The 21007-nt window shown below is 33.2% G+C and overlaps 3 protein-coding genes and 1 pseudogene across 5 annotated transcripts; 2 read left to right on the forward strand and 2 right to left on the reverse strand.

The window, feature by feature from the left end:
• The first annotated feature begins 211 nt into the window (after positions 1–211).
• On the forward strand, positions 212–2481 carry LOC111306036 (uncharacterized; annotated as a pseudogene). The gene is made up of 3 exons (XR_016331560.1): positions 212–474; positions 639–768; positions 1340–2481. The product of XR_016331560.1 is annotated as an uncharacterized LOC111306036 (transcript).
• Positions 2482–8589: 6108 nt separating this feature from the next.
• LOC111305023 (protein disulfide-isomerase like 2-1-like) lies at positions 8590–11837 on the forward strand. The gene is made up of 11 exons (XM_022902176.2): positions 8590–8774; positions 9188–9272; positions 9471–9568; positions 9698–9753; positions 9923–10040; positions 10250–10277; positions 10380–10471; positions 10563–10719; positions 10811–10935; positions 11065–11164; positions 11446–11837. The coding sequence occupies exons 1-11, from the start codon at positions 8623–8625 to the stop codon at positions 11509–11511; spliced, it is 1077 nt and encodes a 358-aa protein (XP_022757911.2). The 5' UTR covers positions 8590–8622; the 3' UTR covers positions 11512–11837.
• Positions 11838–12174: 337 nt separating this feature from the next.
• On the reverse strand, positions 12175–14674 carry LOC111305024 (uncharacterized). Of its 2 annotated transcripts, none has more exons than XM_022902177.2 (3): positions 14251–14674; positions 13911–14008; positions 12175–13084 (listed from the first exon to the last, which is right to left on the reverse strand). In XM_022902177.2, the coding sequence occupies exons 1-3, from the start codon at positions 14377–14379 to the stop codon at positions 12520–12522; spliced, it is 792 nt and encodes a 263-aa protein (XP_022757912.1). In that variant the 5' UTR covers positions 14380–14674; the 3' UTR covers positions 12175–12519. The 2 variants fall into 2 exon arrangements, with proteins under 2 accessions (XP_022757912.1, XP_022757913.1); XM_022902178.2 differs by having other exon boundaries at positions 14256–14671.
• Positions 14675–16718: 2044 nt separating this feature from the next.
• On the reverse strand, positions 16719–18361 carry LOC111306037 (uncharacterized). Its single transcript, XM_022903937.2, has one exon. The coding sequence runs from the start codon at positions 18092–18094 to the stop codon at positions 16934–16936; it is 1161 nt and encodes a 386-aa protein (XP_022759672.2). The 5' UTR covers positions 18095–18361; the 3' UTR covers positions 16719–16933.
• Positions 18362–21007: the final 2646 nt, after the last annotated feature.

Raw genomic sequence — 21007 nt, forward strand, 5'->3', positions numbered from 1 at the left:
TGCGTGCCGCTTCTCGACGGCAGCGATGCCACGACTGTACTCTTGATTAAGGGCAAACGTGGCGCCATCTGTCACCACAGACAAATCCCATCACGTGCCCCACCATACCCCTTCTCTCTCTCTCTCTCTCTCTATATATATATATATATATATATAAGTTTCACTTTTTATATAATGATAATCCAATTACGCTTCCTTACAAAAACCCAAGTTTAAATGTTGTTGTTGCTTCTGTTTTTCCAAAACGGTACATGATCACGATAGTCCTCCTAGTCAAACAGCTAAAGTTATCTATAATTGAGCCTGATCTCCACCTTTGCTAGGCGGTGCCAGTGTCAGACATGGGGAGGGCGCCTTGTTGTCAAAAAGTTGGGTTGAAGAAGGGGAGGTGGTCGGCGGAAGAGGATGAGATTTTGACAAAGTATATTCAAACTAATGGAGAAGGCTGCTGGAGATCGTTGCCCAAGAATGCAGGTATATTACCAATGCTTCCTTTTTTTTTTGTTTTGTTATTTTTATATATCCAAGTGATTCTTCTTTCTATTTTTTCTCATTCTTTTTTGCGTTGTTGGATCATGTTTTCACTCCTTGTGGGAGTTTGGGTTGCGTATTAATTGTGTACGGTTTGGCATTTGAAGGATTACTAAGGTGTGGGAAGAGTTGCAGACTAAGGTGGATTAACTACTTGAGAGCTGATTTGAAGAGGGGAAACATTACCGCCCAAGAAGAAGAAATCATCATAAATTTGCATGCTACTTTGGGAAATAGGTTAGTGTGGCATTTTTCCTCATTTACTCTTCATAGCTTCATAGCCTCATAGCCTAAAGAAAACATATACCAGAAATCAAACTGTCTGTGTGTAAATAAAGTATTGAATATTCGAGTTCTTATGAGCATATATTTGACTATTTTTAATTATACGTGGGGTGTGGTAAGTTTTTTTAAGACTGAATTTGTAGTCTTCTCTATTTTCCATCGATGAAAAAATTCGAACTAGCTGTCATCAATAATGGTTAGCTTTTCGACTTTTGTCGACTTTTGCTTCTTTTAGTTCTTTTCCGCTGATCCGCTATCTCTTTCAGTCCACATCAGCTCAGCTTTAAGCTCGCCTTACCTTTATACGGTGGGGAAAGAACTTATCTACACAAACAAAGACATCATACTTTTTGATGAGGCCTTCTAACTGAACAATTTGATTGAGAGATACCTTGCTTAATATTGGTTATGGCTGCTTTTTAATTTATTCTTTTGCAGCAATTTATCATTACCAATTTTCGTACACTTTGTCATGAAAGAAATGCTGTTTTTTTTTTTTTTTTTCTCTCATGCTATCATGCAGGTGGTCTTTGATTGCCAGCCACTTACCTGGAAGAACAGACAACGAGATAAAGAACTACTGGAATTCTCATTTGAGTAGAAAAATTCATAGCTTTAGAAGGCCGTCCACTCAAAGTTTGCCTGTGATCATGGACATGACGAAAGCCGGTATTGCTAAGCGGAAAGGCGGTAGAAGTAGTAGATTGGCAATGAAGAAAAACACAAGCTACAGCACCATGAAAGATGCTTGCAGTTTTTCAAATAAACCTATGGAAAACGTTTCTGTTAATGAAGTTGTGCCATTTCCATCCATTACACTGTTAGAAAAAGAAACCTTGTCTACTACTGCCATAGAAGATCGCAAGGTACTGGATCCCTATGGAGAAGATATGGAGAGAATGATCCATATTATACCCAGTCCTTATCAAGACTCCGGAGCAGGAGAAGGAATGCTTGGGTCAAGCAAGGAGACAGAGAGCCTGGTTCTTAGCTCTGTTGAGGAGGGAACCATAAAGAATTCAATGCTAGGCCCTAGTGGTGACATTGAGAAAGAGACTGATATTTTAGCACCATTTGAAAGTATTGAAAGCAGTGGATTGCTGTATTTTAATGACATCATGGACAATGAATTTCTACAACCAAATGGGGATTTGATCTTAAGCAAGTGGGCAGAGAACAAGGTCACTGTTAACGTTGAGGAGAGAGAGAACAGTGGCGATTTGAGTCCAAACAAAACGGCAGCTAATAACGAGGAAATAGAGAGTGGAAACTCTAATGGAGACTGTGGGGACTCGAATTCCTGTTCTTCGATAACTTTATGCTTCGTTGATGATTGTAATCTTGATAATCTTGATTGGGACTGGGAGCGTGTTGTTCAAGGGACTGAACTCTGGGATGAGGAGGAGTACATGTCATCTTGGCTGTGGGAGAGCGATTTGGAAAGGGGAGAGACATAAATTGGAAGATAAGGACTTTAAGAGCTGGGCATAATTCCATGGTTGCTCGGCTTTTCTCCTAATGCTCTCCACCCCTGCTGTTACCTTTCTTCTTTTTTTTTCCTTTCTTTATTATTTTGTTTGTTCAGCTAGATGTCGACAGTGAGCTAGACAGTAGCAACAAATCTGTGCCGTTTTTTGTTTCGGGGTTTTTGCTTTCTCTCCAGAATCCTGAATGCGTGTTTTAATTTGTTTCCTAGCGATTCCATTTTGTTTGTAAAAAAATTGATGGTGAAAAAACAATTAGATGAAAGATCATTCTCAACTAAACTTTTATTTTCATGTTGCTACCAAGCTGGTACGGGTAGATAAAGTAGAGGATTTGTTTGTCAAATTTTGTCGGTGTCATTGCTTCTTGGTCCTGATGGCTTGGGCCCAGTCTTGCTATTTGTATTTTCCTCCTCTTCTGTCATCTCATGGCATGAATATTGCTGAATGTGCCCTTTTACTCCCTCGTAAATTAGTATAATGGATGGAGTATATATTTGTTGTCTAGTTTTATTTCTTCCGCCTCTTCAACCAGAAAAAAAAAAAAAGAAGCAGGAACTAAAAAGAAAATAAAATTAGCTTAGTTTCATTGATACGAGTGGAGCAATTAAAGCGAACACCAATTTTGAGTTTTCTCTGTTTAACTCTAACCCGGGTGAGTTTGGATAATGTTGGAGATGAATTCTGCTTAAGCCTTAAAGTTGCAATTAACTTCAGCTAGCAAGCTAAGACTAGGAGTGCATGGACCTCAGTGTTGTTGTAGAATAGCTTTTATGGCAAGGTTAGGTTGATTAGCAGCAGTTTGGTTGGAAGGAACTTAACTTTAGCTGTTCTAGTGGCTTGGTTATGGAGGCAGTGGTCCATGAGACTATCGATCCGAGGGGGACTGATATATATATGGTGATTGGTGAGACTCTCACAGAGCCAGAGCCAAAGGGAAATGCATTGTCAGTGAAATTACACTTGCATCACCAAAACTGTATATTAATTTTTTTATTTTAATATTTCAAGTCAACTATTTATTCAAATTTATCAAATCCGTACGTTTCAAATTCAATGTAATAATAAACAGTGACGTTTGTATGAATTCCATCACTTATGTTCAGTGCAACAAAGCCATACGGCTCTCATGTTATTGTTTCAGTAATGGGCCAATTGGTAACAAGTGTTCATCACTCTCCCTACGTGGCAGGCGTAAGAGCAGCACATAATAATGGTCGAACGATCCCTACTCGCGTGGGTTTTGCTAGTGCTGCCCAGGCTAGCGGTGGAGCCAACTGGGCCATGCTTTGTGAATATGGACCCTCCCCTTTACTTTTTTGGAACGATCACGACGGCCGGACCATGACATATCTCCGACGAATTAGAGGATGAAAAATTGACGGATCCTTCAAACGTTAGAACAGTTTCCAACCCAAATGTATCCTCGACGCTCAATGAGTAGCAAAACACTCCCAAGTTCCTGATAAAGACAGTACGTCATCTTCATTATTGTCATTAATATGAATTATCCCAAAAAAAAATAAAACCAAATATTATATGATAAACTCCACTGTGAATAAAACATACCATGATAATTGATAAGTGCATATACTTTTTTTTTTACATCAAAAGAATAAAATTTTAATACAAATAAAAAAAATATTTAATTTAAAATTAATTTTTTAATATTTTTTAAAATGTTTTTAATCATTATATTAAAAATTTAGAGACGATAAGTGCATATATTTTCTTTATTTTTTTTAAATATTTAAAATTTTTATTTTTTAATTTTTTAACATTAAAAATGATGAAATTTTAATTTTAATATTAAATATATTAAAATCAAATTATTTTTAAATTTCATAAAACTTAATATTATTTAAATAATTTAAGTCGGAGGGAGTGCTTGTTATTTCTCGAAAAAATTTACAATTATTTAATTTTTAAATGTCCGTATCTGACAAGCCTGGATTTTTGTTATGTACGTGTACCCACCTCATTTATTGGTGTGAAAAAATAATTTTGGTCCTGATAGTGATAGTATGAGAGAAATTATTACCAGTAGGATCCCCATCTCGTACAGTTTTTAAATCAAAAGTTTCATAGGCATATTATTGGAGCCAAAGGCTTACCTCTTATCTCTCCAATAAAACTTTAGTGGCTGTTCGATGTTCAGTTTGTCAATCGGACATGATTGGACAAACAGTTTCTTTAACCCAGTTAGCTAGTTAAGTCCTTATTTGTTGCCTTCAGCGTCTCCTTGTTGACTACACCAAGCAGCCAGGGCTGTGCTCTTACCGTGGGGTCAAGTGGGGAGCTTTCGTCATTTATATGTAAGACAATTAGTGTAATTAACTGACAAAGAACAAATCTTGTCACCTCACCAGTCAGCCGGACATCTATACCACGGCCTATTCTCTACGCTTCCTTCTGGCAGGGATTTTTTCTCTCTTGTACAATTTCCTAAAAGATGGGGGCACAGCTGAATTTTTGCTAATACATAGCCTGAGTCGCTAAGCGTGTAAGACGATGGACAGATCTGCTCTGCTGTGGCTTTGGCTTGGGCTTCGGCTTCTTATCGATGTTTTCCGGAGTTTGGTTCCCAACCCCAAGCTCCAACAAAATTAGAAGAAAAAAAAAAACCCTACTACTAGCTTCTATTCCCTAAGAAGAGAGATGAGTTGTACGTTTTTTTTCTGAAAATTTAATATCTGAAAGAGTTGAATGCGTTTGGAACTGGAGCAGGACTACTCTACATATCTCATTTACATTTATCCGTCAAACTGTTCTGGGTCAGGCATGGGCATATATTTGTCCGGTACGTCCTGGACATCTACATTCATTCGTTTTTGAATGACGGTGGCCAGCCTATTTTATATACCAGGTGTCAGTTGCAGCCAGTATTATATTACTAGTATAAGTACTACTGCTACCATATTAGTGTTGTATTCTATGAAGATTGAAGGCTTGGCAGCTAGGTTTTTAATTCCATCCAGTAGCTACGGTAGGCCATTTATATGAAGGCAGATTTCTTTAGTGGGAAACAACAAACAAAAAAGCCAATTGAATGTAAACTTTAAAATGACAAACACAGTGCCCGGATGACAGATTTTGCAGAAGCAGGATAACATTCATGCCTGGTTTTCCTGAGCGATTAGTCTTTCTATCACTTTTTTTTTTTCCTTATCAGACATTCTTAACTTCATCACGAAAAATCACCCTCCGTAGCTAGGGGTAAACTGTTTTCAAACTAGTTTTTAATTTTCGTTAGTTTTCGTTTTGTTCATTACTATTAACTTGTTAATACCACAAATAGTTGCAGGCCAAAAATCTTCAAACCAGGCTCATTTGTAGAGCATTGCAACAAAACATGGAGGTCATCAATCTTACTCTCAAAACCAGCAATATATATTAAAGTCAAAAGACATGTTCATTATACTTTTTTCCCCCATTTTTTCTATAATTAATACTAAATTATAATAGTGTGATGCATGAAATAATTTTATTTATTTAATATAAATATATAAAATATACAAATTAATTTATATTTAAAGTTTTTAAATTTCATATCATATATAAATTTTATATATATTGATTTATCATTAAAAAAATAAATTTTTTGAAAATAGCAAGAAAAAATATTTTTTGTTATATTTTTGTTTACAATAATATTTATATACTTGTAAGATTATATCAATAAAAGTAAATTATGTATTTTTTAAAAAATAAAATATATACTATTCAATGATAAATTAAATAATAAAAAATATTAACATATTTTCACTTGAGTAATTTTGATTAAATTATTATGCAAAATATGAAAAATGTTAGAAAATATATGAAAAAAAATTAAAAAAAATATTATTTTTATAATAATGAAATTGTAATAACAATAAAATATATATATATTGAAAAAAAAGTTATAAACAAAACAAATTGCAATAGTAATAAAATATAATTTGAAAAAAAGTTACTAAAAAAATAAAAAAAATTTGATGTATAATACATTACATTTGTAGTCTTAAATTTATAGACTAATTATTTGGTGGTAATTAAGATTAAATAGATAATTTTTAAATTAATTTTTTAAAATTTAAAATTGATATAATAAGTGATAAATATAATATTAAATTTTTTACATTTATTTGAATTATAAATTTTATAATTAGAGTTCAAATTGATATAATGGTTTTGATGATCTTATTATTTAAAATTTTAAGATGAAATTTTTTTGAATTTTTAAAATCTTACATAAAATTGTTTGAAATTTTAATGTCTTACATAAAATTTTTAAAAAGATAATTTTTTAAATCAAGATAAAAAAAGATTATTGAATGATTTGGATAAACTTAATCTTTATAATTTTTAAACATGTTTGAAAGATTTTGATAATTAAATAATTTATTAAATAAAATTATTTGATAAACAACTAAAATTATTTATTAAAAAAATAAAAATACATATTTCATATTTATTATTTTAAAAATATATCTCTAAATTTATTTAATTTTTAATTATAATTTGAATACTTTTTATATTTGAATAAACTTAAAATTATCTAATTTGTAATTAAAATAAATTATCTTATTTAAAAAAAATATTTTATGTATCATTTAAGAAAATTGTCTACATAAATATCTATGTGATAAATTTATATATATATAAATATATTTATGAGATTAGATTTATGATTTGTAGGACATTCACGTTTTGCTTTTAACATACGACGACAACTTATTTCTTTTCTTCCTCCAACTTTATTTTTGTTTTCAAAATTCATAGTCAAATTATTTTAATATTTTTATAGTCAAAATATTTAAATTTGAAATATCAAAATTTTAGTAAAAACTCTAATTCCGAGTATAGAATAAAAATTTAATTTTCGTATACTTAGAATTGACTAATTTAATTATGATTTAATTAGTACACGAAATTTGATTTTCTCAAAAGAACTAATTGCTCAAGATGACTTAGGGTTAAAAATTAGTGGACATTTGGCTGAAATGAAAATGAAAATATTTAACCAATAAAGTAATTGGTTCAAGTGGTTAAAGTTTGTTTTTATTGATAAAAAAATATTGGATTCAAGTTTTATTTATGATTATTTATTAAAATTATATCATATGTATAATTTATAGTAATTTATTTTAAATTATTAAATACGATATATTTTATTTTTATTTAAAATATTAAATAATTTATTTATTTTTAATTTTTTTTATAAAAAAAAAAGAGAAATATTTCTGAAGAAGATTTGTGCAGAAGACTTGGGTATTTGCATCATTCTGTGTTACACCTTGAAACCACCCTCTTAAGGCAGACTTAGAGTGAGATGTAAATTCCCAGCAGCAATTACTAGAATGAGTTCTGGCTTTTGGTAGCTTTCTCGAGGAAATATGTTAAGAGCAATGATCATTGTGAGATTTTTATTTATTTATTTTTTATGTAAATCTCATGGATCAGGCAACAGGAATACTCCATCACTGTCACCATGTTTAGAAGTCCATCACATCAACCAAACCGCATAACAGGAGAAGTGTTTAGCCCATGTAAACTCAAGGAAAAAAAATGTCCATATTGGTTAGCCCAGAAATCAAAGGACTATTTTAAAATTAGCAATTTTGATTATTGAAATTCAAAATTTATCATTTTATTAATAGATTACGTGGATGCTATAAATTTTTTATGTCCGCATCTGTGAATAACAAATAGCTTGTTAATTTCCCTTTTCTATATATTCTGAAAAAACAAAATCTTGTATTTATAATTGTATTGCTCAAGACAAAGTCATATTGGGTTTTAGCCCAATTCCACATTCAACTATTTGGGTTATGACGGTTCTTAAAAAAAAAAAAAAAAAAGGACTATTGCGGCTTCCTTGGCAGCCGAGCCTATTACGGTTTGCCATGTCATCAGAACACGTCACTGTGCGTTCGCTTGGCCATAGAGGCAAGCAGCGTATCATATCCGCTACGCATCATCGTAAAAAATGCGCCAACATACTGATCATGATTTTCATCAAATGAAACTATGCCACGTCGTCGATTAGGGTAGAGATTACGGTGTTCCGTCTGACCACGTCCGTCCTTTAAACTTTTTTCCCCGTTAGTCCACAGCTACAACCAAACAAGCCTACCCAAGATATCAGTATGCTCGAAGAAAAATATATTTTATGCAAAAAATTATAGAATATTTTTATTTAATTTAATAAAAGTAAAAAATGAAAAAGGAGAAATCTTCCGCTTCTAAAATTCTCCTTTAGCCTGGGAAAAAAATAAATATAGAAAACCAGGGAAGTAGAGAAAACAGAGGAAGCTAGATACAAAAGACAAACAAAAAAATGGAGAAGTCTCAGATCTGGTTAGCCTTTGGAACCTTAGCCTTGTTATTGGCATCAGCTTTGGCCGAAGACGTCATCGTTCTAACTGAAGAAAACTTCGACAAGGAAGTTGGTCAAGACAGAGGAGCTCTCGTCGAGTTCTATGCTCCTTGGTAATAAATTTTCTATGGCAAATCTCTCTCTCTCTCTCTTTTAATTAGATTAGATTATATGATTTATGTTTTTTGGTGTTTACATTAGATCTTCATTAATTGATCGTTAGATCTATCTTCAGCAATTGAAATGAGAACAACATCGATGATTATCTCCTATCGTTTTTTCTTCGTTTCTGACACTTGTTTATTAGGATCAATTCTGTAGATCACTGAATTGTTTCTAAAGATGTTCCTTTCAAGGCGTGTTTATTTATTTCTAAATAATTTGAATTGGGTATATGTTTTTTTTAAGACATTTCAGTTCATTGATCTCACTTCTGTCTATGGATCTAGAATAATCGTTTTTTTATGGCCAAAAATTTAAGTTCCAGCTAGTTGTATTCTCAAAATGATCGTTTTTTCAACCACAGGTGTGGGCACTGTAAGAAGTTAGCTCCCGAGTATGAGAAGCTTGGCGCAAGTTTTAAGAAGGCTAAATCGGTCTTGATTGGAAAGGTTAGCGTTTTATAATTTTCATAGATCTGGTAGTCAGTATATGAATTTTTATGGTTCAGCGACTGTATTTATACTACTTGTTTTGAATTCCTTTGTATTCTTTTTTGAATTGTGAAAATTTTATTATGATGAAGTTTTTTTTCTTGCTATTGCTACTGTTTTATTAGAAATTATTTTCTTTTGTTGATATGGGTGTAGGTGGACTGTGACGAGCATAAGAGTTTATGCAGCAAATATGGTGTTCAAGGCTACCCAACTATTAAGTGGTTTCCTAAAGGCTCTTTGGAGCCTAAAAAGTGAGTATAATTTAGCTCGTAGAAACAGAATGCGGTAAAGTTTTTATCTTGTTTTGTGTTAAGTTTTGTTATTTGTATAAACATTTTATTTATAACATGCTCATGGTAGATCAAAATTGTTGTATCTAGGTATGAAGGACCACGCAACGCAGAGTCACTTGCTGAGTTTGTGAACACTGAAGGAGGTGCATTTGTCTTTTTCCTTTGTAGAAGTTTCTAGTTGTGGTTTGCTTAATCCAGGAAATTCTGTCTTTATTTCTATCTTATGTGTTTCCCAAGGTTGACTTCCTGTGGATTGATGCCCAAAGGCCAAAACCCACCAGGATTTTGCTAAGCTCATATATTGTTTTATAGGGACCAATGTGAAGATAGCCACTTTGCCATCCAATGTTGCAGTGCTAGGTGCTGATAATTTTAATGAACTTGTCCTCGATGAGACCAAAGATGTATTGGTTGAGTTTTATGCACCCTGGTAAGCATTTACACATTTTTGTTTGGTAGTTTTTGCAAAAATATTTAAGGTTCGGAGCTTTTTCTAGTTCGGCTGTTCCAAATCCACTTAGGTGGGAGCTTTACTATAAGGACCTCAAGACACATGTAACAAATCCTGTTGATATTCTTTTTCTTCCATCTTTTCTACTTAATGTCTTTTGACCAAGTTCTGGATTTGTCTTTTGCCAGGTGTGGTCATTGCAAAAACCTTGCTCCTGTAAGCATCTATATCTTTTCTTAATAAAGTAGGCATGATTATTTTGCTAAGATGGTGATGTCCTTAGTCCTTTCTAACTCTTTATTGTTGTTGTCCCGACAGACCTATGAAAAGGTAGCGACAGCATTTAAATCAGAAAAAGATGTAGTGATAGCTAATCTAGATGCTGACAAATACAAGGATCTAGCTGAAAAGTAAGTGTAAATTTAATCAAAAGATCAGTTTTCCTTTATAAGTGGTTTGTTAATGTATGAATGAATGTTAAGGCCTTTGTTGTTAGTGCAGGTATGGAGTAAGTGGGTATCCAACATTGAAATTTTTTCCAAAAGGCAACAAAGCTGGTGAAGACTACGATGGCGGCAGGGATCTAGATGACTTTGTTACTTTTATCAATGAGAAGTGTGGCACCAGTCGTGATACAAAAGGGCAGTTAACTTCAAAGGTTAGTAGCTCATACTATATACTGGCACGTCACTGTTATTATTGATACTTCTGTGTGAGATCAATTGTTTTCCCCTTCTTTTTTTGCTTAGGCTGGTATTTTGTCAAGTTTGGATGCATTGGTGAAGGAGTTTGTGGCTGCTAGCAATGATGAGAAGAAAGCAGTCTTCTCTAAAATTGAAGAGGAAGTTGAGACGCTTAAGGGTTCCACTGCGAGGTATTTAATTGGTTTCTTTAGATTAAGCTCCAAAGGAGAACTTGTCAATTCTTAGTTTCCTGTTTAATTTTTGTGTTTCAAAGAACTACTGTTCTTTGTATAACTGTTTCTGTTGCTGCTGGTTGTCAGGTATGGAAAAATATACTTGAAAGCTGCTAAAAGCTGCTTGGAGAAAGGTGCTGATTATCCCGAAAAGGAAATTGAGCGGCTTCACCGTATTCTTGACAAGGTAAGGACTACTGATGAAATAGAAGTAAATTTTCGTTTTGGTGGTTTGAAGATTACAATTAATTAATAAGATGCTAACCTTACATCATCCATGCCATCACTCTTACGGTAGATTATAAACAAACTTACAATTAAAATTCTGCAGTCAAGTGAACTCATGTTGATGCCCACTTTGAGGGGGTGGTTAAGTTGCAATTAATTGTACGACCCTGAATTTGTATTATAAGCATTTGTTATTAGAGATAGCTCTTAACCATGAGTTTTTCTTTGTTTTTGGTGCAGTCAATAAGCCCAGCAAAAGCTGATGAATTCACGGTCAAGAAGAATATCCTATCAACATTTGCATGAAATTCTTAGATCACTGTATTTCGCTTGTCTAGTGCAGCGGTGGATTTTCTGACTAGTTTTCGAGTATTGATTTTCCTCCCAGTGGGGGAATATAGTGTTTCACTCTAATTTTAATCTTGAGGGGATCTTTCAGTAGCAAAGCCCTAGGCCTTGATTGCAATTAAGCACATGCGTGCAGCCGTAGAGTAGTAAACAACTTTCTTTATGAGAACTATTACCAGTTAGAGCTGTGATTTTATTCGGCATTTCCTCAAATGTGTGCCATTCTTTTCGTATGATAGCCTTTCTTTAACCTTTTGAATTAAAAATACACTTTCTAGCGGCTATTATTTTTCTCCTTAGCTGAAATCATAACTATAATTATAGCTTAGTGGTATTTAATAAACAGCGATATATGGGGGCGTCAGTTCCAAACTAGCTGGACTCTAGCCTTGAATAATCAAGCCTCGCTGTCACGCTCTGAACTATCGGGGACATCAATTAAAACCAGGGCATGCTAACCTCCTTTTGTTTGGTTTTTCACTTTTCAACTTATTCTATTAACACGCTCCTTTAACAAAGCTTGGATAAATTGACAATTAGACCTACCAAAGCATAATCCTGACCAGCTTCTGGATAACTTATCTGAGATTCTGAAATTAATTTTTGCTATGAATGTGGACCTGCCTGCAAATCAAATTATAATTATTGAAGAATTTTAGCAGATTTAAATCACAAGAAAGAAGATGAAACAGACTATACAATTTATTCAGGGATCAATTTCTAGTCATGAAAAGTTCGACCACAAGACTGGTGCAGACCGCGTAGCCAATTTTCCATTCAGGACAAAGAAACAGCAGATGCTAACTCATAAATTTGATGCTGTTGATGATGAACCAAAAAAGTATGGCCTTGCGACTCGCTCTCCACAAAAATTTATTACATGTTACAACAATCGGTCCAATTCTACAATGAAGGTAGGTCCAAATGAGGCCCGAGCCGGGTTTTATCAGTCATTTCTTAAAGCATCTAAACCCCGGATTCATCCTCTTTCAAATTCATCTTTGACACTCTGCAAGATTTCTCTCGACTAAATTCAGGCTCTGAGATACCCGATGAAGAACACTCTTCAATCTGATATTCTCTATCATCAACTAACGACTTCATAAATGAGCAAGGCCGCTCCTCAACTTCAATATTAGGCACATTCTCTTGGCCTGAACCAAATGGCAATTCGAATGATGATGGACCAGAAGGCTGTGTTCTCATCTGTACAGACCGCAAGAGTGCTGCCCTCCTTAAGTCAGCAGAGTGGCAAATATCACTTGGTGAGGAGGGGAACCGGCCCTCTGTATCTGAGCCTCTTTGGCGAGGCTGTGAACAAGCAACAGAATTGACATTCCCATGTGAAGGGTATGAACTAGTTGAAGGAGCAGAGCAGAAACCATTCAGTGGTCTTTGATATCTATGTGGGGAAACAGGACTAGTAGGCAAGCTGTCAGAATGGGAAAAGCAACTGTTCATAGGCGTCTCACAAAATCTAGAGTCATCTGAATCTTCTGACATCGGTGAGTATTGCCACAACATTTCATCCCTGCAAAGATAGTGAGGATGAGTTTTCAAAGATGCAAAATACTTAATCACATTGATTTGGAAATGTAGAAACAAAGATTATACTACTGAGGTAAGTCATATGTAGAGAAAAGAGTAAAATGGCGTTTAGAATTAGCATTCTGGACATGCAAATGCCATACTGCTCCAACTCCACCTGTTGCATACTTCCTCACTCAATGTACTAATAAGTGTGAATAAAAATTAACATAATTTGAAACATAATCAGACACCAGCAAACCTATGCAGTAGGCGAACTACCGTCTTATAAAATACAATCCATCTTTATCACATAAAAATTGAAAATAAATCCTTCAGATGATGCAACCCAGTTGCAGGCTACAATTTGAGACAAGAATCACAGAAAACACCTTCTGCCTATTGTGAGATTGACATAACATCAACATTTTGTCCTAAATCGGAAGAAAACACTAGATAGATTACCACGAGGTAAAAGATAATATTCTATATTGTATTTTAAGCACCCAAGAACAGCTACTGGAATATGGAGCGATTATACAGAATTGAAACTTCCAATAGCATATCCAATAGCAACCAAGAAAAGCTATCTTCAAGTCATTAACTATGCTAATTTTGATAAGTATGCCAATTTAGTTATCATCAATCAATTAGTAGCTTAATTCCAGGGGTGAATTCATAACATGAAAAACCCAATTAGTCCCTCCAATCTTTCCTACTTATGGATTTGTTTGACAATACAGGGACTAGACTAGAATAGAAAGTCCGAATATCAAAACGCATAGAAACTAGAAAATACTTAGTTGATTAAATTTGAGACAACAACTAACCTGGGATAGAACATGCCTTCAGACCTAGCCGGAGATTCCATTAGATTTTCAGGAAGTGGGTCCCCAACAGTTAATCCATTCAAACTAGACGCCATTATCTGCAAACAAAGATTTTAATTTTTCAATGATTCAAGCCCTTTAATGCAAATATCTAAAATATACAACGAAACAAACAAATGCCTCGTGTAGATAACAACTGCCCAGATAAATTAACCTACAAAAAATAGAACATTGAACTTTCAACTCTCGGGATATCTAATAGTATACGATTAAACAAAGATTAAAATTTTAAAATTAGATAATTTGGGGATTTAAAAAAAAAAAAAGAGAAAAAAGAAACCTCACTGAGATAACGCTTGTGAGAGTGGAGATTGTCAAGATAAACCTCATCTTCAGGATCTCTGCTTCGTTTCCCACTTGGGGATGGCGTCGATGATGATGTTGTTGCGGAGCTCGACTCAGGACCCATTGAATTTTTAGCTCTGAATTTTCGTTTCTTTTGGATAAAAATTGAATTAGAGAGAGCAGCAAATTGACAATTTTAGCTTTAGGATTGGGACAGTGAACGAGCAAAGAGAATAAAGTGAAACTGCGGTAATATGGCCGGGGAGATCGAGGAGAAATAGTAACCTGTTTCGCGATTGTAGGATAGAGATTATGTCATATGTTTCAGCTCTTGACACGTGTTAATGTGGAGGATTTCGATTTTTTTTTCACTTTTTTTTAATACAAAAGAGTAGATTTTCTGGTACATGTTTTTTACCCATTTTAACCGTTCAAACTAGCAGTATCAACTCAACTAGGGAGAGATTAGAGTTGCTATTTCAGCCGAAATAGATCGTAAATGACAATAAAACCAAAACATCGGGATATGATTAATGGAAGCAGCAATGCTCCGGAAAGAAAAAGCCAAAGGCAAAAATAAGACCCCCAGAGGATAAGTGATATATCAACCTCAAAAGATGCCGACGACAAAGCATATGATTTGACTCTCCCTCCAAAGAAAAATTAAATGATGCAAACTCTCAACATCACATTAAAATAAATAAATTATCTGACAGACGTAGAGCTCCAACTGGGAGGTAAGTGCTACAATATTGTCTTCATTTCTGTTAAAGAATCCTCCAATTTTTACCGTATAAATCAATTTCCTGGTGCATTTGGAAAAAAGTTAAACCTGCTGATGAGAACATTTTATACGTTATTTTCTTTGCTATCATTAGAACTTGAAAGGCAAATTTGAAAATTAAACCAAAAAGAAAAAGATGAACTGGGCTCATCCCGACCTTTAAAACTGGGGATAGACCTACCCCAAATTTGGAGTAAGAGTTGGGCATCAACATCGCTGTGAGTTGATGAAATGAATCAGAAAAGCATGATATACTCCATCTCTATGGACATTGGGAATGGAAAAAGTAAATACAAAAAAGGGCAACCAAAATTGATGTTGGAATGCGTTTAGCAACACGAATCTATGGAGTTTGGTCCACAGTCGGCACAATGGCCCAAAATATCTGATGCACACTGCACAGGCCACTGAAGCTGGCAGGCAACAGCTTTCTCTCCTAGACGGTTCACGATAACGATAGCCCAATTCCTAACTCAGCCTGAGCAATGCTTGAACACATTGCTATTCGCCTATCCGTGTTCGGCCTTCAAAGAGCCAGAACCCAAAATTCCCTGAAACGGGAGTGATTGTAGACAATCCCTTCTTCTCTCCTTTGTTTAGTTTCACTTTTGCATTTGCCCACTTGCCCATAAGTTAAAACAACCATTATCTTGATCTGATTGCCCATGTGCATATCAATAACGATGAGCCGCATTCAATAATCCCCAAAGTGTATAAAAATACAATCACAGAAATCCAACTCGATATTCCTAAGGAAAATCTGGTCCCACAATCAAATACAAGCAAACAACAACGAAAGTAGATGGGAAACGCCCAAAAAGGTCAGATACAAAGCCTTTCAAAGGCAGATGCGGGTCATATCTTTAATACCTAACTAAACACAAGGTCGTCCTACGTGGGCCTAATGAGGTTTTTTCTGAAAATCCAATCCCTCCTTTGAAATGGACAATAACAGAGGCTTCCAGCTCACCAAACAATATGAACACGCCCCATGTGGGTCAGCTAATTTCGAGCAGCAAATTAATCGGTTGGGTGAGGCTTAGAAACGATGGGATGCTACTTATGATTTGTTATCTTCACAAACGTGCAGGAATTAGCCACCACCCCCGCATAATCCCTAACCTGTCCTTTCTATCATTCAGTACTTGCAAGGGGGGACAAACAACCTGAAAAATCAAAGCTTCGGAAAGAAGGTTGTGGTGATTAACAAACAAAAACTGGTCCACAGGGAGGAAATACCCCACACTAGATAATGAAGAACTAATGTATCCTTAATACTAGTGAACACATACAATAAAAATATCCATCCACGACAACACTACCCTACGAAAACAAGAAGACAAAAACAACAAAAGATGCCACTACCATTTCACAGAGTCTCATGCAAGTAGTCTGAAAAAGGCAGGGGAACTCAGATGCTAAACAGAAACACAAATAAATTATTGCACGGCAAGGCAACCTCCCCACCAGAAAAGAATAAAAAATAGGGTGTTGCCACGTCCTAAGAGTGATAAGAAATATTTTTTTTTGTTACATACACAATTTTAGTATAAGGAGAAAACAGAAAATTTTGATTCAAAATCAAATTCTTAACGACTCTTCAAACGGTTTTAATCGATAGGGTAAATGCAATTAACAAACTTTCAAAATTAAGATTCAGATAATGCAAGGCAGGCAGCTGAAGAAGCTTTAACAACTTCGATTAAAACATAACATAGCTTCTTTCTAGTGTACAAAAACATAGTACTAGTAGTACAAGGCAATTAGGCAACCTGAAACTTACAATAAAAATACATTAAACTATATTATTATATAATTTAATATCCTCAAAAAACCCCGAAAAAGAAACTATACATAAAATAAAGACCCTTTTTCTAAATCCGTCCTCCGTTAACTACCTGGATGAGACTGGATTTAAACTCCTGGCGAGTCCGTTAAGTGCACCGTAACCTTTCGAACTGAAGCTTAAGCACCCAAACAATCCGTGTCTGTAAGGCAAGTAAGTCCTCTTCTTCATTTCCTCAGCATGAGCTCTGTTTTTCGTGTAGTGTAACTCGTGCGGCGACCGCGGCACCCGTCGTTTTGCTACCCCATTTGATGGCTTCCCAGAACTCAGTTTTTTACCTACTCCTGGTTTGTTTTCCTTTTGTTTCTGTTTCAAAGGAGGTGGCTTTTCCTCTTGAATTTGAACCTTCTTTTCTTTTAACGGAGAGAAAGAAATGGAAGTCCAAAACTTTTCCTTCTCATTTCCTCTTCCTTCACTTTTACTTCGATATAAAAGATCTTTTAAGAATATCCATTTTTTGGAGTTTCTGCCGGATGATGAGGATCTTGATGAAGAAGCAGAAGATGACGGAGTCGTTTCGTTTGAAGTAACTGTTTCTTTTAAACCTTCCAAAATGCCCTGGCTAACTTCTTTTTGTTCTTCTCTGCTACACACTACTTCTTCTTCTTCCCATTGAAACTCTGCGTTTCGAAGCGGTGATAATGATCTCGCCTTTCTGTGAAGAGATCTGCTTCGGAGTTTCAGATCTCTTCCTCTAGAAACTTCCTTGTCGTTTTTGAATTCCACGTCGTCGTCTTCGACATCTAGATCTAATAAAGGAGCTAGGTTTTGAGGTCTTTGCAAGTGAGAGGAGAGCTTCATGGGCCTGATCTGGCCGTTCAAGAACAACTCGTCAGCCGAGCTCATGGACCCAACGGCTACCGAACCACTGTTAGAGAAGCGAGACGAGAACTCGAACTCGAAAGACGACCCGTCTGATTGCGCCGAGATTAACAAGGAATCGGATGAATGATGACACGTGGAGGACGGAGCAGAAGAAAGCACGAAATGCATGGGACTAGCCGGCGCGCTAAAGAAGTATCCCGAGGTGGGACCACGACCGGGGCTCGAAGGTGCACTAACGTAGGGAGTGGAGCAGGTAGAATCAAAGTCTTGACTGAAACGCGGCGTTTCGATGGGGTGGCCATCAGAAGAAGAGAGTTGAGTTGCAGTTGCGGTTTCAGTTTCAGTTTGAGTAATAGTGGTGTTAAGGCTTTGAAGTAAAACCATAACGAGAAGAGAAAGGAAAAGCGGAAAAGAGATAGCAGAGAGGGAGGAATGAGGCTTGAGTAGCTTGCAGGGCACGTAATTACAGAGTAAGAGAAAGCGCAGAGAGCGAGGAGATATGCATATGCTCGGAAGAAGGCAGCTAAAGACGGGACTAGAATAGTAATGGAAAAAGGAGCAGGCACAACGAGAAGTAGCGTCCGTTATTTTTTATATAACGTCATTGAGTCTTGCTTTTTAAGTGTCGATGGTTTAAATTACCGGTTTTACCCATCATCTTCCTTGGATGGTATGTTTGGGATTTGTGAATCGTGATGAAAATAATAAATTAATACTATTAATAAATAATAACATAAACTGATTTTTAATTTAATTATAGCAATATTTTTCCTATATTATTTCTGATAATGATGATGGTATAAATATTATTATGCATTTGGGCCTTTCGATATTTTATTCTTTATTTAAAAAATGTGCATTGATTTTGATAGGATTAAACAGGGTATATGGAAAAGAACAAGGCTGAGAAAGTAAATCCATTGGAAAAGGATAAAGAAAAGGGTGAGAGGTGGGTGATAACATGTGATGTCATTCAGAGAGCAGAAAGAGACTCATAACTCCATCAGTGAAGACGTGGCGGCACGTGCCTCGCTTCGATTTCCCATACCCTGTTTCCTTTGTTTTTTTTTTTCTTTACTCAGCTATTTAATAATGGTATTAATAATAATTACTCAACTATAATTAAAATTTAATGATTATAAATTACTATAAAAATAAATAAAAACGATATAAATTGGAAGAATAAATTAAAATGAAAGTTCATTAATTAATTTTTGATAAAATATTAAAAACTTTACTTACATTTTAAATAATGAATATTATCATTTTCCATTTTTTAACTTCTTCGTGCGTCAGCTATTGCTTTGCATCGCCTTTTTGTCTTCTTTCTCAGTTTTCACAATCACGTTTTAACTTTGATTTTTTATTCTTTTAAGGTAGCATTTGCTATATTTTTAATATTATAATAATTTAATTATTAAAGTAATCTTATTACTAAGATTGTTTTATCACTTATAATATAAACTTATTTTATTTAATTATCACTTATAATATAAAATTATTTATTTAATTAATAATCATAATTTTTATAATTAAAAATTATTATATTTATTATTTTTAAAAATTAAATGTTGTATTATTTTAAAATATTAAAATAATAATTTCGTAATAGTTATATAAATTAAAAATTTTAATATTCTTTGAGGATAATAATTTTATAATATTAATAATATTTATTTATTTCATACAAATATAATTAAATTAACAAATTAAAAAAATATTTATTAATAAGTAAACTAATTTTTGTAATATAAATTATGTAAACAATATTTAATTGGAAAATAAAAGTGATACATTAAAATCATAATAAAAGAAAATTAAAACTATTATATTATATATACAAAATTAAAAAAATACATAAATTATTTTTAAACTTATTATAATAAATGTTAATTTAAAAATATACAAAACTTATAATATAAAATAATCATAATTTTGAAAAAAAGTAATTTCTAATTTATATATTAAATTAATAATATTCACTATTTTTAAAATTTATATATCACTTTACATCAATAATAAATTTTTTTTTTTAAGTTAAATTATCATAAAAAAAACTGATGTGATCACTTTTAATGATCCAAAATCATCATTATATATAATCATTAATTGTTTATCAAACACAATAATCTAATCATGATATATAAATAATCATAATTTTTAAAGTGATTATCCTATCTATATCAAACAACATCTTTAAGGCTAGTTTTATATTTTTATTGGAAATTTTTAAATTAAAAAAAATTAAAATATGATAAAAAAGTGTAGTTAAAATTTTTAAGTGTTTGATATTATTAAGAAAATAATCAGTAATTGAAATCTTTAAAAAATATATGTATAAATAAAAATTTGTATTTCAAATTAGGGTATAATTGATTGATTTTTTGTTGATATAGTATTAAGTTCAAGCTTGAGATCACTTCAAATTTGAGACTCAAAATTTGACTAAAACTTGATTAAATTTTATTTTTTTAACTCGAATTTGACTCAATATATAACTTAAACTTATTCAATTAGACTCGATTAATATGTAAAAATAAATTCAATTATTATATTTGATAAAAATTTAATTATTTATATTCAAACTCGAGTTCAAAATATTTTATTAATTAAAATATAAAAACTTGATTAAACTTGTAAACAACTCTAGCCAGGTATAACAATATTCAAGTTCAACTTAATCGATAAATCAAATTATTCAACTTTAGACTTGATTTGATAATAATTGAACAAAATTTAAATTTTATTCAAATCGAATTCGAATAATTTGTGAGTATTAAAGTATCATTTACACATTTAATTGAAAACACACAAAAACATTTCTCCAATATTTTTTTGATTTGGGTTTGAAAATCAAACTTTAAATTAAAAACCTACATTTTTCTTATTGTTTAGTATTGAGATTGAGTTAAAATTATCATTTGAACACAAAAATTACTTTTAACAACAATGCTTCGAAAATTTTAATTGGCGTAATTTTTATATCATTTTTTTTTACTTTAAAGCAAATTTGTTATCCTATTTTTAAATTTTCTGTAATTAAAGAATATTTAGTACATAATTTTTTTTTAGAAACGATTTTACGGTTTTAAAAATAATTCTAAAAAAGATAAGGCAAAAAGATGAAGCTAAAATCAGAAATTTTCTTTTTCTTTTATTTATTTTGTTCATTTATTATTGCATTTTTTATTAACTATAATACCATAAAATCCAAATTTTTTATTTTATTTTTCTTCTTTCATCTTCTTATTTTCTTTTATACACAATATTACATTACACTTTTTCGGTTGATCTTGC

The sequence above is a fragment of the Durio zibethinus genome, chromosome 21 (assembly GCF_047325235.1).
Source record: "Durio zibethinus cultivar Kanyao isolate XHJ-2024 chromosome 21, ASM4732523v1, whole genome shotgun sequence".
Classification (NCBI taxonomy): Eukaryota; Viridiplantae; Streptophyta; class Magnoliopsida; order Malvales; family Malvaceae; genus Durio; species Durio zibethinus.